Below are 16,589 nucleotides of genomic sequence, written 5' to 3'. Positions count from 1 at the left end.
CAGTGATCAGAACATATTGAGGTCGATTCGCTAAAGGGAGAGTTGTGTTTCGGCTCCTTGACTTCATTACACATTATTAAGGTCCATGCCCAGCGAGCTTCTGCTGCAGGAAGCACTTGGCTGGCCCTGTATAATGTATAGTTAAATCTGTGATTATTTACAGTTCTTGCTGGAGAAACTTGTCGGTGTTGGCCGTTACTGATGAGTAGCGATGCAGGGATGATTCCCAACTGCACCCGCTCTTCCCGCAGATTATAAACTCAATTAAAGTAATTTCTGTGAAACAATCAGTAGGAACATTCTGTTGGTTGCTATGGTGATTGCACAAGTTTTGACTTTAGATCAGTCCTGTAGGTCTCCATATTGAAATGTCCCCAAGCAAACACTTCAGAATATAACAGATGACCCATGGCTTTCCATGCATGATGGGATGCAGCAATAACTGGCTGGCATTATGGGAGTTAAAGGACATGAAGTCTGATTGTGGTGATGGGAGTTGTGCCCTTACCTGAGCATTATGAGAAGTGCAGCCCATGGCAGCTGTGAAACACCATCGCTAAACAATGACCTCTTGTCCCAAAACACTGTATAATAATTTAATGTCTGATAATATGACATTTCCTCATACCCGCTATTGAGCTTTACAGCGGGTAGCTAAATATGACGGCTAAAAATCAAGTCAAACACTTTTTTTGGTAATTTTCATTGCGGAAATATACATTAAAAAGCAGGCTTTATCGGGAAAAGAGTCATCGTTGGTGTATTTAAGACGGCTATCATAATATAAAAGTCAGTTAGCGGCCTCAAAGCAATGAAACCTCGGCTTAGTCCATTCCTGCTAACAATTATAATAGGTACGGGTTACGGAGGAAATAAACCAATATTTTCAAAATCTGTTCCTAGAAATTAAGCCGTTTTTAAGAGAAAAGCACATCCAGCCGGCGGCCGCACTTACATCATTTGCCAGCCATTGGCCTTAAAGTGCCAGGGCCTCTTAGCCATCCCCAGCCAGGCCCTGTTGCTGAACAGTTGATGCGATCAGCCGACCACATTAAAACAAGGTAAAAAAGTCTATGCATTTGGTTACAGAGATCCCGTTAAGCAGAAGGTAACACTAATCCATCGCATGCATTAAAGCACACAAGGGCCGAGCGTCCCTTTAAAGGTATTGTGTAGACGGGAAGCTCACCGACCTGCAAGGTCACTTATTATTTGGGAGCCGGGTTAGTTTGCCAGCAATGACATCAGGGTTTAAAACCCACAAGGCCGCGACTCCGTTCTCCCGAGGGAAGGGCGTACGCTCGGATTTCCATGAAAGAGGCCTCAGATGCTGCTTAACTAAACACGGGCTGCTGCGGCTCGGGCACGTTCGGGGAAATCAATCATTTATTTTTGCATGCAAGGTGGTGATAAACATTCAGTTGACGCTTAACCCCTTTTTTTGTATGAAGGGCTTTTGCAAACAATGGTGATCGGTTCTGCCACGACCAAAACACCTGGAATATCCGCTGCATGTAGCCATCGCCATTCAATCGCCGCTAAAAGCCTGATGATCGCTGGCGAATCTCATTGTATCCTTTGCTCTTGGAGACGAATGTTCAATTGAAATACCTACAGAAAGTTCAACCACAACTCTCCAGGTTAACTATTTCTTCAAAATAGAAGTAAAACGCTAAAAAAAAAAAAAATAGTGTCCGTTATTTCTCAGCAAATTACACAAATCTTCACATAATAAACCTCCTTACAACATTAAAGGGACGCCCCAGCCATGACATATACTTTAATGCATATGATAGAGGAGAGGGACCTTTAAATTTCAGTGACGTCCCCCCTGGAAATATATGAGGGGACTCCGCAGGATACCTCCATGAGCGTTTACACCCTTCTTCTGTCCCCACCTATTTTCCGTGCTAGAGATGTCTTTGGCTGAACAACATCTCCTTCCACGTGATATACTCGGGAACTTTATTTTTTGAATGAATACATATTAATGTATTTTAACGTTTAAATACTGAGGCTGCCGGATACATTAAGCTGTCCCCCGCAGAAAGTCCCTCTGCACCACACGTTTCTTATGCCTTTATACTTCTTCTGTATCAAGGATCAACAACATGGATGTGCAGGTGAATCGAGCCTAAAGTTACCCGACCTATCGGGTATTAAACTCTCCTCCGGCTAATGCCTTGTAGCCACAGCGTAATGATAATCCTTCTAACATGTCTAATAATGTGATATTGCCACAGAGATTATCATAGTCCAGCAAATTCAGAATAATATAATGTTATAATGTATCAGTGACAAACAAAGCTGGCCCCCGGCAGCAGATCTCTGCATACCGAGGAACATCTATGATCCTCAACTAACAAAGAGTTCAACAGCAGCTTGAGATGTGATATTTCCCACCACAGACACGGCGAACATGCTCTTTCACATACAGGATTTGTGCTCAGGCAACGATATCCTTATACTTTGTAATAAAGAAATACCATAGGACATCGAGACCAAATAAATGCATTTGTATAACACCAATAACTAAGGAATGCCTCCACCGATTTGCTTGCAGTAAAATGCATTGTAGTCCATGCAAAATAAGTTCAAATTTGCATTTAACATGAAAACAGAGACAACTATATCTATTATGCAGAACCAACTCAGCGCCTCTTGCAGGAGAAGCTCAATAGAGCGGGGCCTTAACAATGCAGGGAAGCTGACATTTTGGACTCTCCGGCAAACTCTCAGTTCAGTGAATAGACCACAGATAGTTTTGATTTGTGCTAACATCAGGTACAATCACCAACAGTGAAATTAAGCTTATCCATAAGCCCAGACTTTGTTTGTTTAAATCAGGTCTCCTGCATGAAATTTCCACACACATGTCCTTAAAAGATTCATGTCAGTACACATTACATGTCTTTATTTTTTTTAATTCGACAAGCAGCAATATCATGATTGCCCTTTTTTTGTACATTTTAAAGTAGATACAGTTATTAGGTTATCTGTAATATTACAATATTTAGTTCTTACTTTAGGTCCTTTAAGATACATAAAAAAAAAACACATCAACTGCAAACGTGATGAGGGAAAGGGGGGGGGGAGCGAAAATGTTACCCAACCAAAAATTTGCACATTCCAGAAATACTTCACTCTTCCTTTTTAGTAGAATTGTAAGAAACGTCAGAATGGCATGGGCCTGAAATATTTACAGGCATTTTCACTGACGTTCATGACGTGGCACTGGTGATGTTGTAAACAGCAGAATAACAACAGCTGCTAGGTGAGTGAATATGGAGGCGAACGCCTGCGGCTCCTGGCGGGAACGCACCCAACTGTCACGGTGGTGACTTCCTCTTCTCCGCGCCGATGTGTAGCATCATGCTACATAACTGTATTCATCTGCAGAGGCTTGGCTTCTCTCAATGTACTGTTTGTCTATAAGGACTTCGATGCACTTCTTAATCATGCTGATACTGGGGTTAAATCTGGCTCTGGACTGGCTAATGACCTACAAGGGGGGGACAAAAAAAGTATCATTGTAATTAAGTTGTATACAGCAAGCTATGAAGCGAATTCAAAGTCTACGGAACCCAAGCTGGCATCCAAGAATACTCTTGGTATTCGACGTCAAATGCAATTGAAGCTGCCTCAAGCAAATTAACCCTACGATTCTGTTGTGGCAAGATTCCCGGTGTTTCATCATCCAGGTCCCAATGGATTGAGTGAGAGAACTTCTATCTACAGTTTAGTAATTAGAGAAATTGTAGCGTGCTCCATTTATGATTTAGAAATAAATACTTATTTACTCATGTGGATTCAGATTCAAAAACTCTTACGGAAGAATTACAATGGGTTGCAAGGCTTGTGCTGTGGTCATACCTGTCCATTCAGGTGTACGCCATGCAATGAATGAAATATTAGAAGGAGCTCTTCTACACGGTTGTCCAGAACGCTGCATTGAACATAATCTACCGGCGTATTTACAATGACCAGACACACAGTAGGAAAGAGACACTTTATCACAACGCCACCTGGTTCTATTGTATTTAGATCAAATTTCAGTGGTTTCAATTAATCACACACATGCAATAGAACTGCAGTTTCATGGTTGGTGGTACAGAAATCATGTAATTAGCCTTCAGTGCAATGAAGCATGCTACTAGAACTAAAGGGAACGAGAAAACCTCTCGTTTACTTTTACAAAAACTACAGCCATCATAAAGCTATAAAGGACGAGCGGCCCAGAGTAAGGCCGGCGGAGCTGTATCACATTACAAGATTACAGCCGGCAAAAGCAAACCATACGTGGGATGAGACCTGGTCAGAATCAAACACATGGAGCAACAGAGGAAGGCCCTGATCTACTAAATCTTTCAACCAGCTCGTGGCTGATAGTAGCCTCTCTTTTAGCATCTGCACCATGGAAAAAACAACAATTCAATTGTGAATTACACACAACCTTAGTAGCAGAAAATACTGTAATTTGCTTATTTTTTGCTGTCCTTTTGTATATTTGTCGTCACAGACTCAATAAAAAAGTCACATTGACTTGTTGAGAAAAGAACTTGGCCCTCGGGTCACTAGCATGACTCCCCTGTCATTGGCCTCTCCTATCATGATTACTGACCCATTGTTTGCTTTGGTTAATGGTTGCCAGTTTTACAAAGTATCACAAGAGCCACAGAAAGCTTTCCTGGCAATATAACTGATTTACACGGATCATCTGTATTTAACTCGGCCATCACACGCTGACCACGTCTCCAAACCAATAATCCGTCTGTCGGCTCAAAGCAGGAGCAGGGAGAGGGCCACCCGCCTGTTACAAGCCAAGGATTTGTCACCTCGTTTCGCACCAATTACAGTGAAACTAGACTCCCTTTTGTGTTACGCTAATTGTAGTTCCTGGGCTTGTAGAATTATTCAGAATATACCGTGTGCAGCTCGAGGTTTCGTATAGAGGCAAGAGGGTTATATACATATATATAAATAAAAAATGTATATGTATAATGTTATATATTTTAAAACGTTAATCTTTAAAGAATCCCACACTACGGGTAAACCTCCATGTTATCACGAATGTCGAATTACCTAGCTGCGACATATAAAGCAGACATGGCCAAGTAGCTTAGTTGTACTTTGAGGAAACATTACAAATAGGAAGATCAATGAACTAATTTACTGTAATCGTGGTATGATTGACAGTCTGGTGGATGTGAAAGAACATCCAGCTAGAGATGAAAACACCCCGTCAGTGAAGGAGCTCAGCGGAGAAAAACTATTTATCCCGGTTTCATGCAGAAGGACGTCTTGGTACAGAGCATGTCGGGTTCCGGTCCAGGCTAATGGAGCCGCTAGTTGAAGATGGTGAGTTACACCAAAGTCTCAATAAATGAAGACCTTTTGGAGGTCACTGAGACAAAGAACAGCCACAGCAAAAAGAAAACACGCTTTATTAGCCACAATGTAAGCGAGGAAGCTGCTCTTGGTTTAACTTATATTATAAATGCTTGATTTTATGTTAGAGTATGGGGGGGGGGCATGGATAAAGTGGCTGCTTGAAAACACAACACGACAAACAGCTCTTCCCTGGAACCCCCAACGGGCGACTGCTGGCCGATCCTGGTACAGAAGCCCTTAATGAGCCGCCTGTTCTAATTAACAGGAAGCCAATGTTTAGACCACTGCTGAAAGATACAGTACATGCTTTCTCCATGTACCATGTGTATTTATATGTACTATGTATATGTGTATATGTATGTACTATGTGTATGTATTTTCATTTTAAAACATACACATTTAAAGTATTTAAGTGCAGTCATGACACTCTCTCCCCTCCTCCTCCTCCTCCCTAACCATGGCTGTCTGAGCAATCAACAGCCAGTATAGAGGGAAAGACTTAATGGGGAGGAATAATCATGCAGTACCACTGTGAGATTTCAGCTAATCCCTAGTAATCCTTTAAAAGTTACCATACCTTAAGTTCGAGAAAAATTAATAGAATGCATTGATCAAACCTATACCAGCCATTCACCCATCTGCTTTAGTTGAACTAAGCAGAAGAAAGTCGCCGGCATCGTCCCTTAACATATAGTGAATATGTCTTCCTCGCTCAATCGCCATGAAGTCCCTTACCTCCTGTATCAGGGCGTTATGTCGCAATACTTTGCGGGCTTTCATGATGCGCACGATTGCAGCTTGTAGGTACATTTTGCGGTCTTCATCTACAGCACTTCTGGTCTGTTCCACCTCCTACAGAATAGAAAGCACACGTCATATACTTCAAAGAGCCGTATGGCAGAGACCCAGAAGCACATACCCCCACGGTTTGGAAAACTACTGAACGTGAGGCTTCCGAAACCCATAATAAACTCTGCAGAAACCGGACTAATGACCCGAAACGCAAATCCCCTGACCTGTGAAAGGTGGACACCAGCAATTATTTCATTGGCTTTTTATCTAAACTGAGAAACCCAATATTTGTTGCTCATGTTTACGACGGAGCATATTGGTAGTTTTAGTGGATACAACCAGCTCCTGTATGGCTGGAGACCGAGTTCTGCAGCGAAGACCAAGCGGAAGTCAACACGGAAGGGCAAGTAAACCGGCTTTTATCTTTAAACGTTTAGAGAAACATTCTAAAAACATTTAATATATAACTAATAGCTCGCTTAACTGCTTTCTTAACAGAAAAATAAATAGCGCTCCTAATTCACCTATAAAACTTTCAAAACCCTTTATATTTTTCCAATACAAAGGATACGCAGTTACCTACCAGGGAGAAACGTCTATCTGCTCTCCAATGCATAGATTCGCCGGCACATGTGGGTTGTGAACCCTTGATGAGATGAAAAAAAATTGAAATGAACTCTGACCCAGAAACTAACCAAACCTGGCAAGTTAGGTCATGCCCGGAGCCGACTCAATACACCAATATCTATTACCCGCTGGGTGATGCCACCAGACGCAGAAATTGGCAGTAAACGCACACGCTAACTGGTTTATCTAGTCTCTTCCATTCCTTACAATCGTTACGGCTTCTAAATGCTCCGGAAACGTGGCCACATTGTTAAGGGAAACTTACAGGTGTATCAAGAGTAAGTTCTGCTCTCTCAAAGTTATTCAATGAGCCTTTTATTGGTACCTAAAGAAAAAGGGGTTCTTCACACAGAACTGTTCAGAACTCGGCTCGGAGATGGTTTACAGAATAAGGATGGAAAAAACCTATAGCCCGTGATACGTGTTCACCTTCCAGTACCCGTCATGGTCTTTTAACATGCAAAAGGGCTGTTAGCAAACAGCTTGGCCGTGTTAATTGGTACAAACGCTCTTCCAAGCAGTTATCTCGCATTCGTCTTCTAAGGGCTTTCAGTCGGATGAAACGGTGTTAGCGTCTGCCAAACATGTGATGGCATCTCTTTAATCCAAACACTGAATCACAAGCTCCTTTGGACGAGGTTCCTTGTGGTAATTAAAGCCGGAGGGCACTAGCCGCACTTCGTTACAGCGCTGGCCGCTGGGCAGTGACTGAGCCGGCCTGAAATGATCCGATTGCCAGGGGTCATGGGTCAGAGACTTCAAAGAGTTCATTTGTTCTGCACCTCGAACACAATAACACCCATGTGTGCACCGGCCCGCTTTTGGAGAGGAGAAAGACATTATGCCTTTACTTCTATTGCCCAGAAGTCGTGTCTAACTCGGCACGTTGTCCTGAAGAGCTTGCGCTTTTGGCTGTTAATGTCTGTTAGTTATGCTAGATAAGCAGTTTTATTAAGCTTTATATCAGTCGAGCTCAAAACGTGCTGCATCCGGCATCGTCTTTAATAAGACAGGGGCTGAAGCTGTACACCATGGCCAGGCAAGCAAGACACTAACAACCCTCAGCCGTCGTGCCACGGCTACTCACTGGCGCTCGGCACAGTAGATAATATAATAATGCATGCCGCAATATACATCTTGGATTGTTTGCGCATGCACCTGCTAACGGCTTTCTTTAACCCCCAACGTCAAATGACAATTTAATCCAAACAGTGAAGAAGAAGGAAAAAAAGTTTACAAATCAATGGCGTTAAAAATGAAAAATTAGTTCCACTAAAGTCATATTCTTACCTGTCAGGGGGACAAATGTCGAGCATTGAGTAAATATTTACGGTTATATGGGAAATGAACGTGTTCTTCATAAATAAATATAATTTTCCCCAATGGAAACACACCCAAAACAACACAGATATCCGGATGGTTCCAAGCTTTGAGGGCTTATCCTGTTTTTGCAGTAGTTGTGATGTTGTTTTAAATCAGCTGTTAATCAGTTAAATCACTTAACAGACCCGCTTTACACGCATCTCCAAACCATAAGACTTTATAGATAGGGCATCGTCTATTACTAGATACTAGCAACATAGATGTGGTGTAAGAAAGCTGAACTTCCATGGAAGGGTGGTAGATAAGTGGAACAGCCTCCAAGCAGATATGGCAGAGGTTAATATAGTAAGGGGTTGGCAACATGGGATAGGCATAAAGCCAACCTGAATAATAGACACGATCACAGACCAATTAGTAAGGTCTTTACTGTTGGAAAAACAAGCAAACTAGATTGTTCTTCCCAGCAGTAAAATCCTGTTTCTAAATATCTTATAAAGTGTTGAGGATAGTTCATTTACTGAATTTTTGGGCTTAACAGAGACAGAGATATACAAGCAAGTGCTGTATTTCCACAAAAGAAATGAGAGCAGCCTCTACATACCGATTTCCACATCATAAAGATTAATAGAACATTTAAACAATGTGGCAATAGGGCTTTGTAGTAGATTACGAGACACACAATGTATATGTAAACCATGGAAAGTCCCTGCTGTATACATTATCTCATGACAGATTCATCTTACAGGGCACCTTGACCATTTTTAGTATACCCAAATCCATTCGATTAACTACCCATAACTTAGATTTTGTTTATTCACTTAATTTATTCCAATCCAAATGAACGACAATATGAATAACCATGCAGATCCGGGGAAAGGGTTGGGTTCTGAACTATAAACATATTTATATGTAGATACTACCTTTCATCCGTAAAAAAATCCATGAGATTCTAAGATGCGTCTTATTCAAGATGAACCCTTACCTGCGGCGTCTCCTTCTGCATAGGTGTAGTGATCTTAAATTTCGTTCTTTTACTGCTGAAAGTCATATTTAACGAAAAGGTGGATTCTCCGTCTACATCTTCCTGCGTTGAAAATAAAAGACCATTAAATGAATGCCGGAAATAAATGCAATTCTATGTAAAATGAAAAAGTTGCATTTGAAAAGGTACAGTATTTCTCTGACAGCACCTGACATCTGCCTTCCTCTCCCTCGTATAACACTGTACTGCGCAACAATTATGTTCCAGAAATCATTTAAGTTGGCCATCCCATCTAAGACATTCAACAACGACATCCTCATTAGATCAGATCTTTAAAAAGCGACTGGAGAGACTTCGAACCCTGAAGCTCACGAGACTATGTGATGGACACATTAAATGGGGAAAGACAAAGGGGGTATAAGAGACAGGACACCTAAGGAAAGATAGATTAGGGTTTTCAAAGAGATGTCTGCATCGTTCGGCACGATACAGAACTAGAATGGTAAGTAGCCAACAGAAACGGGTGCAGAAGAAATCAATGCGATTGATCAAAAAGCCATCTCAATGATACAATCAATGCCGCTTCGATGTAGTGACACTGCGGCCCCCTTTGCTTTGGAGATGCTGAGGGCCGCAGGTGTCATCCGACCCCCCCCCCCGCACCTTGTCGGAATCGTGGTTGATCATCTTGACGTCGAGTAGAGACTTGATGGTTTTGGTGAGCTCTTTCTCGTTCATTTGCGTGCTGTCTTGAAGCTCTTTGTAGGTGACGCTCTCGCTGTTATTGAAGGCAAGCAGGACAGCCATTTGATACGTGGTGACCATGGCTACATATGGTTTGCAAAGGTAGTTCATTTTCACCTCACCTGTTTGCCGGAGAAAAGTATATATTTTTTATGATAACAAACAGTGTGAAAACCGAACAAAAAAACCCCCACATCAAGCCGTTAAAATGTAAAAATGCTTTTATAAAAGGAGCAAGCAGAAAGTTTAAGGGGAATTTTAAGTCTCTATGGCTACAACCGAGTGCCTATTTTAGAATCACAGCCATAAGAGGCTGCCAGCAAATTTCTGAACGAAGCAAAATTTTACTTGATTAAATATTTAAATAATTGTTTTTTTTCCCTCAAAATTCATCAGAGTAGATGGAATAAAACCTTTAACTATCAACCATGCGTTCAGAGTTCACTTGACACAAAGGTTGTAGCAGCAACGAGTAGAACAAACGCTCGCGGCCTATAATGAAGTCAACGACCGATGCTGCTCTGTATTCACTAATATTTAAAAAATATTTTTACATTGAGTCCTTTCATTACCTGTACAAAGATAGTGCAGCCACGTCAGCTTTCTGCCACTGAAATGCTGGTTGTAAAATAATTCAAACTGAAAAACAAAAAGAAAATAGGAAAATTCAACACAAACATAAACAGAAAAAAGCCAGATGACAGCCCAAAAAACAAAAACGTGTTAATTGTTCACTGATAAAGCCACAGTCCCCAGAAACTCAACGCACCCCGGCCAGTGCTTTTACATTAAACATGGCTGGCCACAAGGAAGAGCATCGAACGGAGTCACACAAACTCCTATTGAACACCCTGCCAACCTTCACCCGGCAAAATTAATTATTTCCTGGGAATTCCTTGTCCATTCCCCGGTGGCACAGCGGCAGCAAGGAAAGTCCCATTACATGACCCTCACGAACGATCATCATCCCTATCGCTAACACTATAACTACCTGTAACCTAACCATAACCTCTAACTGTACCTAACACTTCCACCGTCCAGTAACAAAACACTGACACTACCCCTTACACTATCCTCTAACCTCTAAAATAACCGATAAATAAATAATGTTGCCAAGTAGAAATCATAAGTCGTTTATATACCTGAATGTACCCTGGGAAAGAAAACCTCTGAAATACTGTAATGTGTTAAAAAAGGGGGGGGGGCCTTAAATGTTACTGCAATCATTGCCACGGATTGGCATTAGAATTGTAATTATAATTAGAATAAAAAGTGTTAAATTGCCCCAAGTAAAATGCTTTGGGGTGCCAACTTTAAAAACATTTACTTTAGTTCAGTCTTGATTTTTTGGTTCACATTTGTTTTTAGCCAGTATTAGGGCCCACTCCCAGCATGTGACATTTTTTTTTTTAAATGAGTTGGCCCTTAAGGGGTTAAAAGAAATGCTGAGAGATTTCTACTGGAGATATTTTTTATTCATGCATTAAAATTAAGTTGCTAATGGACGTTCTTTGGCATTTCTAGAATGCATCGTCCCGTGGCACAGAGTATCATACAGACGTGATATAAAGTGCTCCCAACGCCACTAACCATTTGTACGCTCTTTTCCAGTTCCTGGGGGATTGCAAACGTAGAGGACGGTGCTTGAGTTAGGGGCCACGCACCCGCCTGAAAGGCAAACAAAACAACGGATCAGAACCCCAGCATGCTTTCTTTCACAACATGCCTAGGGGGAGACACAGATTAAATTGCTGTGAAAATAAAGCATCGGTTTTCCTAGGTTTCTTTTATACTCCAGCTGTGCTCGAGAGCCGCGTCGAAACAAGAACTGACTTTTTCAGGGATGAGTGTGTAAAGTGCATCGCAGCATGGAGGATATCCAATCAGCGCTCCCATGCGGTTTACTACCCATAATCCCTGGCAACCTTCTGGATCGGGGCAATGAGTTTACTCTTCTTTTGCTTAATCCCCATTACCAATCTACTAGTATTCTGCAATGGAGCTGGAATGGGCCAACACATTGCATGTGATAGAGATGCCGCAAAGTGCCAGGGTAATGTCACTTTTGGGACTGCAGAAGAGTTACCCTCTATAAAAGGGGTCACACTGTTCCAGAGCCCCAAAAGTGATACATATCAAACAAATATAAAACATTAAAACACACAATATAAAATGCCCCCAATGAGGATAAAGGAGGATAATTATTCTTATTGTTATGGTTTTTAATCACAACCTAGCTCTATGGATGCCAGAAGAGTAAGAGTTTTTTTTTTGCGTCTTTGTTATGTTACATGTTAAACTACCATGTTTAAACAATGAACAGATCATAAACCACTTGTGTTCATTCCGTGCTGGAGCCAACAATACATCTCATTGGACAAATTTAATGCAATCCACAAACATTTCTGTTATATGTGTTATAACTGTTATATCAGCCATGCTGCATTACACTGCAGGAAACAGTATACACAACAAGGGCCTGCATTTACTGAAGCCAAGGAGCTGAATCCCACCTGTAATACATATATCTGAAAGCTGATACCCAGGTCGATCACCGTGTCCTGGTTTTTTATGAAGTTGTTGAACTTGTTGTTGAGATCTGCGCTGACGCTCATGTCGGTATACATTCGATGCAGCTTGCTGGTGAACTCGTACCCGCACGCTTGCTGTGAAGAGCGGAAAATCACAGTGTTTTAAAATAGCTGTTTATTCAACTTCAATCAAATGTATCTGGGATAAATAGATGTGTTTAATAATCATTTAAAAACTAAAAGGCTTGGTAATTATCATTCAGTTACTTACACACTGCATAGAGGATATTCCAGCGTAAACTGGCAGTGCTCTATGAATTAGGAATAACCAAGTTGAGGATATTTTTATGGTAAATCAAGCTTGACAATAGTATGGCTAAGAGGACATCATGCATTAACAGGGTAATATATGTCAGCCATTTATGACGCAGCGCTACACTGTGAAACTGGAGGATTTTACAAAAGGAAAAGTAAAAAAAACACTATCTGAAGTATTCTATCCCATACCTTAAGCTTGTTGATCATGGTTTCCTCAGAGTCCATAGACATGGATAAACCATGAATTAATCGTTTTGCCAGCATTCTAGCGTAGAACTGCATACACAAAGAAAAAAAGTTAGTCCAGACAACAAGTAAAGTGCAAATCGCAGTAGGAAGAAGATCAACGTCAGCCTCTTGTCAAACACTAAACATTATTTTGGGATAGAATGAAACCCAGACAGTGCGGAGTCCGTAAGGCGGCACTGAACTTTTTTCTTGACCCATAAAGTGATTAAGCAAACCTCACTTAAAGTAAAAGTAAGCTCTGTAGAATAAAAGCTCCTGTGGCTTACCCGCAAATGCTCACCACCACCTTCCACATTATCGGTTCCTCACTGCTAGGTGAGGATCTGACCGGCTTCTGAAGGGTTAACCAGGGATAATGTGGCAGATGGATGTGAGAAGCAGCAGGCAAAGTTTCTTTCTACCAAACCCTTAAGAGAATGACTCTGCAAACGTTCGCTAAATAATTTTCTTAAGCCGCAAAAAAACACGTTTAGCGACAAATTAAGATAAAAGCTCTGCTGTTACGGTAAAAAACAGCTCTCTGTCTATTAAAGAGTGTAGAAATAGTGATCAAGGAGAAATGAAGATGGGGCAGAACTTAATAGGGAAAGAATGATGCTAATAATAGCGACCATAGCAGTGAATTAGGGAGTCATAACACACCTTTACGATGGCTCTATGATAATTACCGCTTACAACCTGCACTAGACATAACATGGGCATGGTTGCCAACTTCCAGAAAAAAAAAAGAGTATATGGATAATACACAGAAAGAAATAACAACATCGTCCCTTCGTGAACTACAAATTCTAATGACTAACCATTTCTACTTCCTCTATAAATCCATACCTTTTCGGCAGCTTTGTCACAGTGTAGCAGATGAAATAATACACTATTACTCAATCCCATAGTAAGCTGGGACCATGCATCCCTCCAATGTATTAAACTCACAATCACACGCAGTGAAGTAATTAAACATGGATTACGGATTCTGCTTATTTGGCAGAACCGGAGTATTAAACAAGATTAAGTTTATACTCATAATTTAAAACATACCTTCTGGAAAACATCTTTGTCATCTATGTACTTGAAAACAGTGATAAAACTTGTAAGCTTGTCTTCCACTTCGCTCTCAGTCATTCCCTTGGCTGATTTTTTCAGCATGTTGTCACAGTATTTGGCCAGCTGCAAGGAATATTAAAAGTACATATTATATATATATATTATATATGAGAATAAGCCATGTCTCTGCTTTATGTAAGTTTAAACATGTTGTTGGGGAAGACAGCATACGTAACATTATATCTGTGAAATGTAGAGGTTTAGCGCAAGAAGACAAAAACGCAGGTGTTAAATGAAAAGTTCTGATTCTGACCGTTGTGTCATGCTCTCAACAATAAAACCAAAGCAGGGAGCGCAGCCAGGAATTCTCGGTAATGAATTAATGAGAGTAGACAAACGACCAGAAGTAGGACAGAAACAGTTGTTGGAATACAGACTACTCACCAGTTCTGGTGCTTTGCAGACAGATTTCGGCTCTCTGTAATTGACGACACACGTAAGGGCCTGTAAACGCAAACCAAGAGGCAAAGCATTTGTTTACGGACTCCTGGCAATGTCACGTAGCGATTTACTGATCAGTAATATTAACAGTCAAAGTGAGAATTATATTTAATCTTATAGATGGGATGCTTAGGCTGTTCACATAGAACGGCTGTTGAATTACTGCACAATTCATAATAAAAAAATAAAAAGCAGTGGTTTAGTAGATGAGCAAACCAGTAATTCCTTGTCAAAACCACAGGGAGGCTGGGGCCCCCCCTCCCTTTTTTTTTATTTTTTTTTAATAAGAAGCACTCATGCCAAAGGTTTAATTTGCCGTTTAAATGTTCCCTCTTAGGAACTGTGTTTCTCTACACATGGACTTATAGATTGTAAAAGTGCCTAACTTGCTTTGTGATAAAGGAGAATTGCTGGTTCTTCTGTTTTTTTTCTACACACAGTTTGTAATCTGGTATAACAATGAACATGTTCTGATACTAGAGCGCCACCTCGTGGTGAATCCCTGCCACTGCACCATAACAATGAAAAGAAAGTTAAAAATATTCAGGGTTATACAATAGAGGAAATCCCAATATGTTTTTTCAACAAATGTTGTTAATTCTATTTTGTACATAACATTTTATATACCTAATGTAATGTTTTTAGGCAGCAGCATATTGGTCTCATGGATTAATAATGTATATATCAGCCTCCATGTCTACAGATAAAGGAAGGTTATTGGAGCAAATTGTCAATCCCGACCTACATTCCTGTACTTAATGCTCCATAGGACTTCTTGTCTAATCGGAGGTTCTATTCATCTCATTTTTCATTGAGTTACCAATGTGATTGAAGCTTCCTATTCATTTGTAAATAAGTTAAGCCAGCCTGGAATGCGAGTTTCGGTGTCGTTTGTAAGATTCACTTTCTATACCTTGTCTAGCGCACTCATAAAATGTTGATCTCCGTTCAAAACAGTATTGACGAGCTGAACAAATTTACTATGAACTTCCAAGACAGACTCCACAAACTGAGTTGGCATCTGAAATGAGAAAGGCAAGTTAGAAAATGGAATAATAAAACGTATCGCTATCCAATTTACTGAGTGCGGTAGATATATGAAACAGCCTCCTATCAGAGGTGGTAGAGGCTAATACCGTGAGGGGATTTAGACATGCATGGGATCAGGATATAGCCTCCAAGTCTAAGACAAGAGCAAGTACCGATTAAGTTCCCAGTCTCTATAGCAGGAAAAATAGGCAGACTAGACGGCAAATAAGAATCATTTGGACCATCAAGTTTTATGTTTGCATTTAATCAAGCTCAAAAATTACTTTTTTCATTTTTTAAATTTTTTTTTAAAAAAAGCTTGGAAAGTAGAGCTCTTTGAGATTAAAGGTCTCCTTTTTCCTATTTGGGAACACCTGGCAGAAAGGTAATATGTTAAAGCAAAACGGGGGTACTTACATTTTCCTGAGAAAGATTACTAATAGCTCTAAGACCTTCGTCGTTGATGTGATTTTGGAGTTCCTGAATCATGTGAGGTAAGCCGTTGGATACGGCACGAAGAAGGGTGTACATGTTGGCCATATCTGAAATCACAAGACACATTTGGTTGATCTTTTTTCAAAATGACATGCGCTGTCCCGCCGTCTACATCACACAAGACAATTTCTCAGTTGCATGGCCCGGCAGGTATGGCAGGGGTTTGGTCGACGCATTTTGCTTACCGTTTCTCCTCTCTTGCCGGATGATATTGTGACATTCTGCGTGAAGAAACTGCAAGTGGTCGGCCACCATACGCTGTTGGCATTCGTGAATCACTTTACTATACGAGCTGGGGTGCAAATACTTCCGACATCGAATCTCTTCGTCTTTTAATCTACCTAAAATCTACGCAAATATTTCAAAGGCATTAGCTTGGCAGGTAACTTATTCGCATAGGTTTTGGGTGCATTACAGCCGAGATAAACCGGTGGAAAAATCTTAGATAAAAATAAACGGTGACTGTTAACAAGTCCTGAAATTAATCGCAATGTGTGGTTATCCGCAAACTGGAACGTCTGGAAAGAAGCCCCAAAACTGCCCCCCCAATGATGACCTTGTAGATG

The 16,589-nt window shown here is 40.8% G+C and overlaps 1 protein-coding gene across 4 annotated transcripts in view; it reads right to left on the bottom strand.

Moving 5' to 3' along the window:
* Window positions 1–2,897: 2,897 nt before the first annotated feature.
* The window catches only part of CUL2 (cullin 2), a 28,306-nt gene continuing 14,614 nt past the window's right edge, over window positions 2,898–16,589 (bottom strand). For 3 of the 4 annotated variants that reach the window (XM_053467156.1, XM_053467157.1, XM_053467158.1), the window contains exons 9-22: window positions 16,209–16,371; window positions 15,946–16,070; window positions 15,413–15,520; window positions 14,443–14,502; window positions 13,993–14,121; window positions 12,898–12,984; window positions 12,373–12,525; window positions 11,450–11,527; window positions 10,432–10,498; window positions 9,779–9,981; window positions 9,116–9,217; window positions 6,767–6,829; window positions 6,127–6,243; window positions 2,898–3,502 (exon numbers count right to left, since the gene is read on the bottom strand). In XM_053467156.1, coding sequence (XP_053323131.1) covers window positions 3,371–3,502; window positions 6,127–6,243; window positions 6,767–6,829; window positions 9,116–9,217; window positions 9,779–9,981; window positions 10,432–10,498; window positions 11,450–11,527; window positions 12,373–12,525; window positions 12,898–12,984; window positions 13,993–14,121; window positions 14,443–14,502; window positions 15,413–15,520; window positions 15,946–16,070; window positions 16,209–16,371 — 1,587 coding nt within the window. In that variant the 3' untranslated portion in view covers window positions 2,898–3,370. The remainder of the gene's footprint in view (window positions 3,503–6,126; window positions 6,244–6,766; window positions 6,830–9,115; window positions 9,218–9,778; window positions 9,982–10,431; window positions 10,499–11,449; window positions 11,528–12,372; window positions 12,526–12,897; window positions 12,985–13,992; window positions 14,122–14,442; window positions 14,503–15,412; window positions 15,521–15,945; window positions 16,071–16,208; window positions 16,372–16,589) is intronic. The other variant, XM_053467159.1, reaches the window with a different exon arrangement.

This window comes from Spea bombifrons, chromosome 5 (genome assembly GCF_027358695.1).
Source record: "Spea bombifrons isolate aSpeBom1 chromosome 5, aSpeBom1.2.pri, whole genome shotgun sequence".
Classification (NCBI taxonomy): domain Eukaryota; kingdom Metazoa; phylum Chordata; class Amphibia; order Anura; family Pelobatidae; genus Spea; species Spea bombifrons.
Note: the sequence above shows the minus strand (reverse complement) of the source record. Positions and strands in the feature narration are given on the sequence as shown.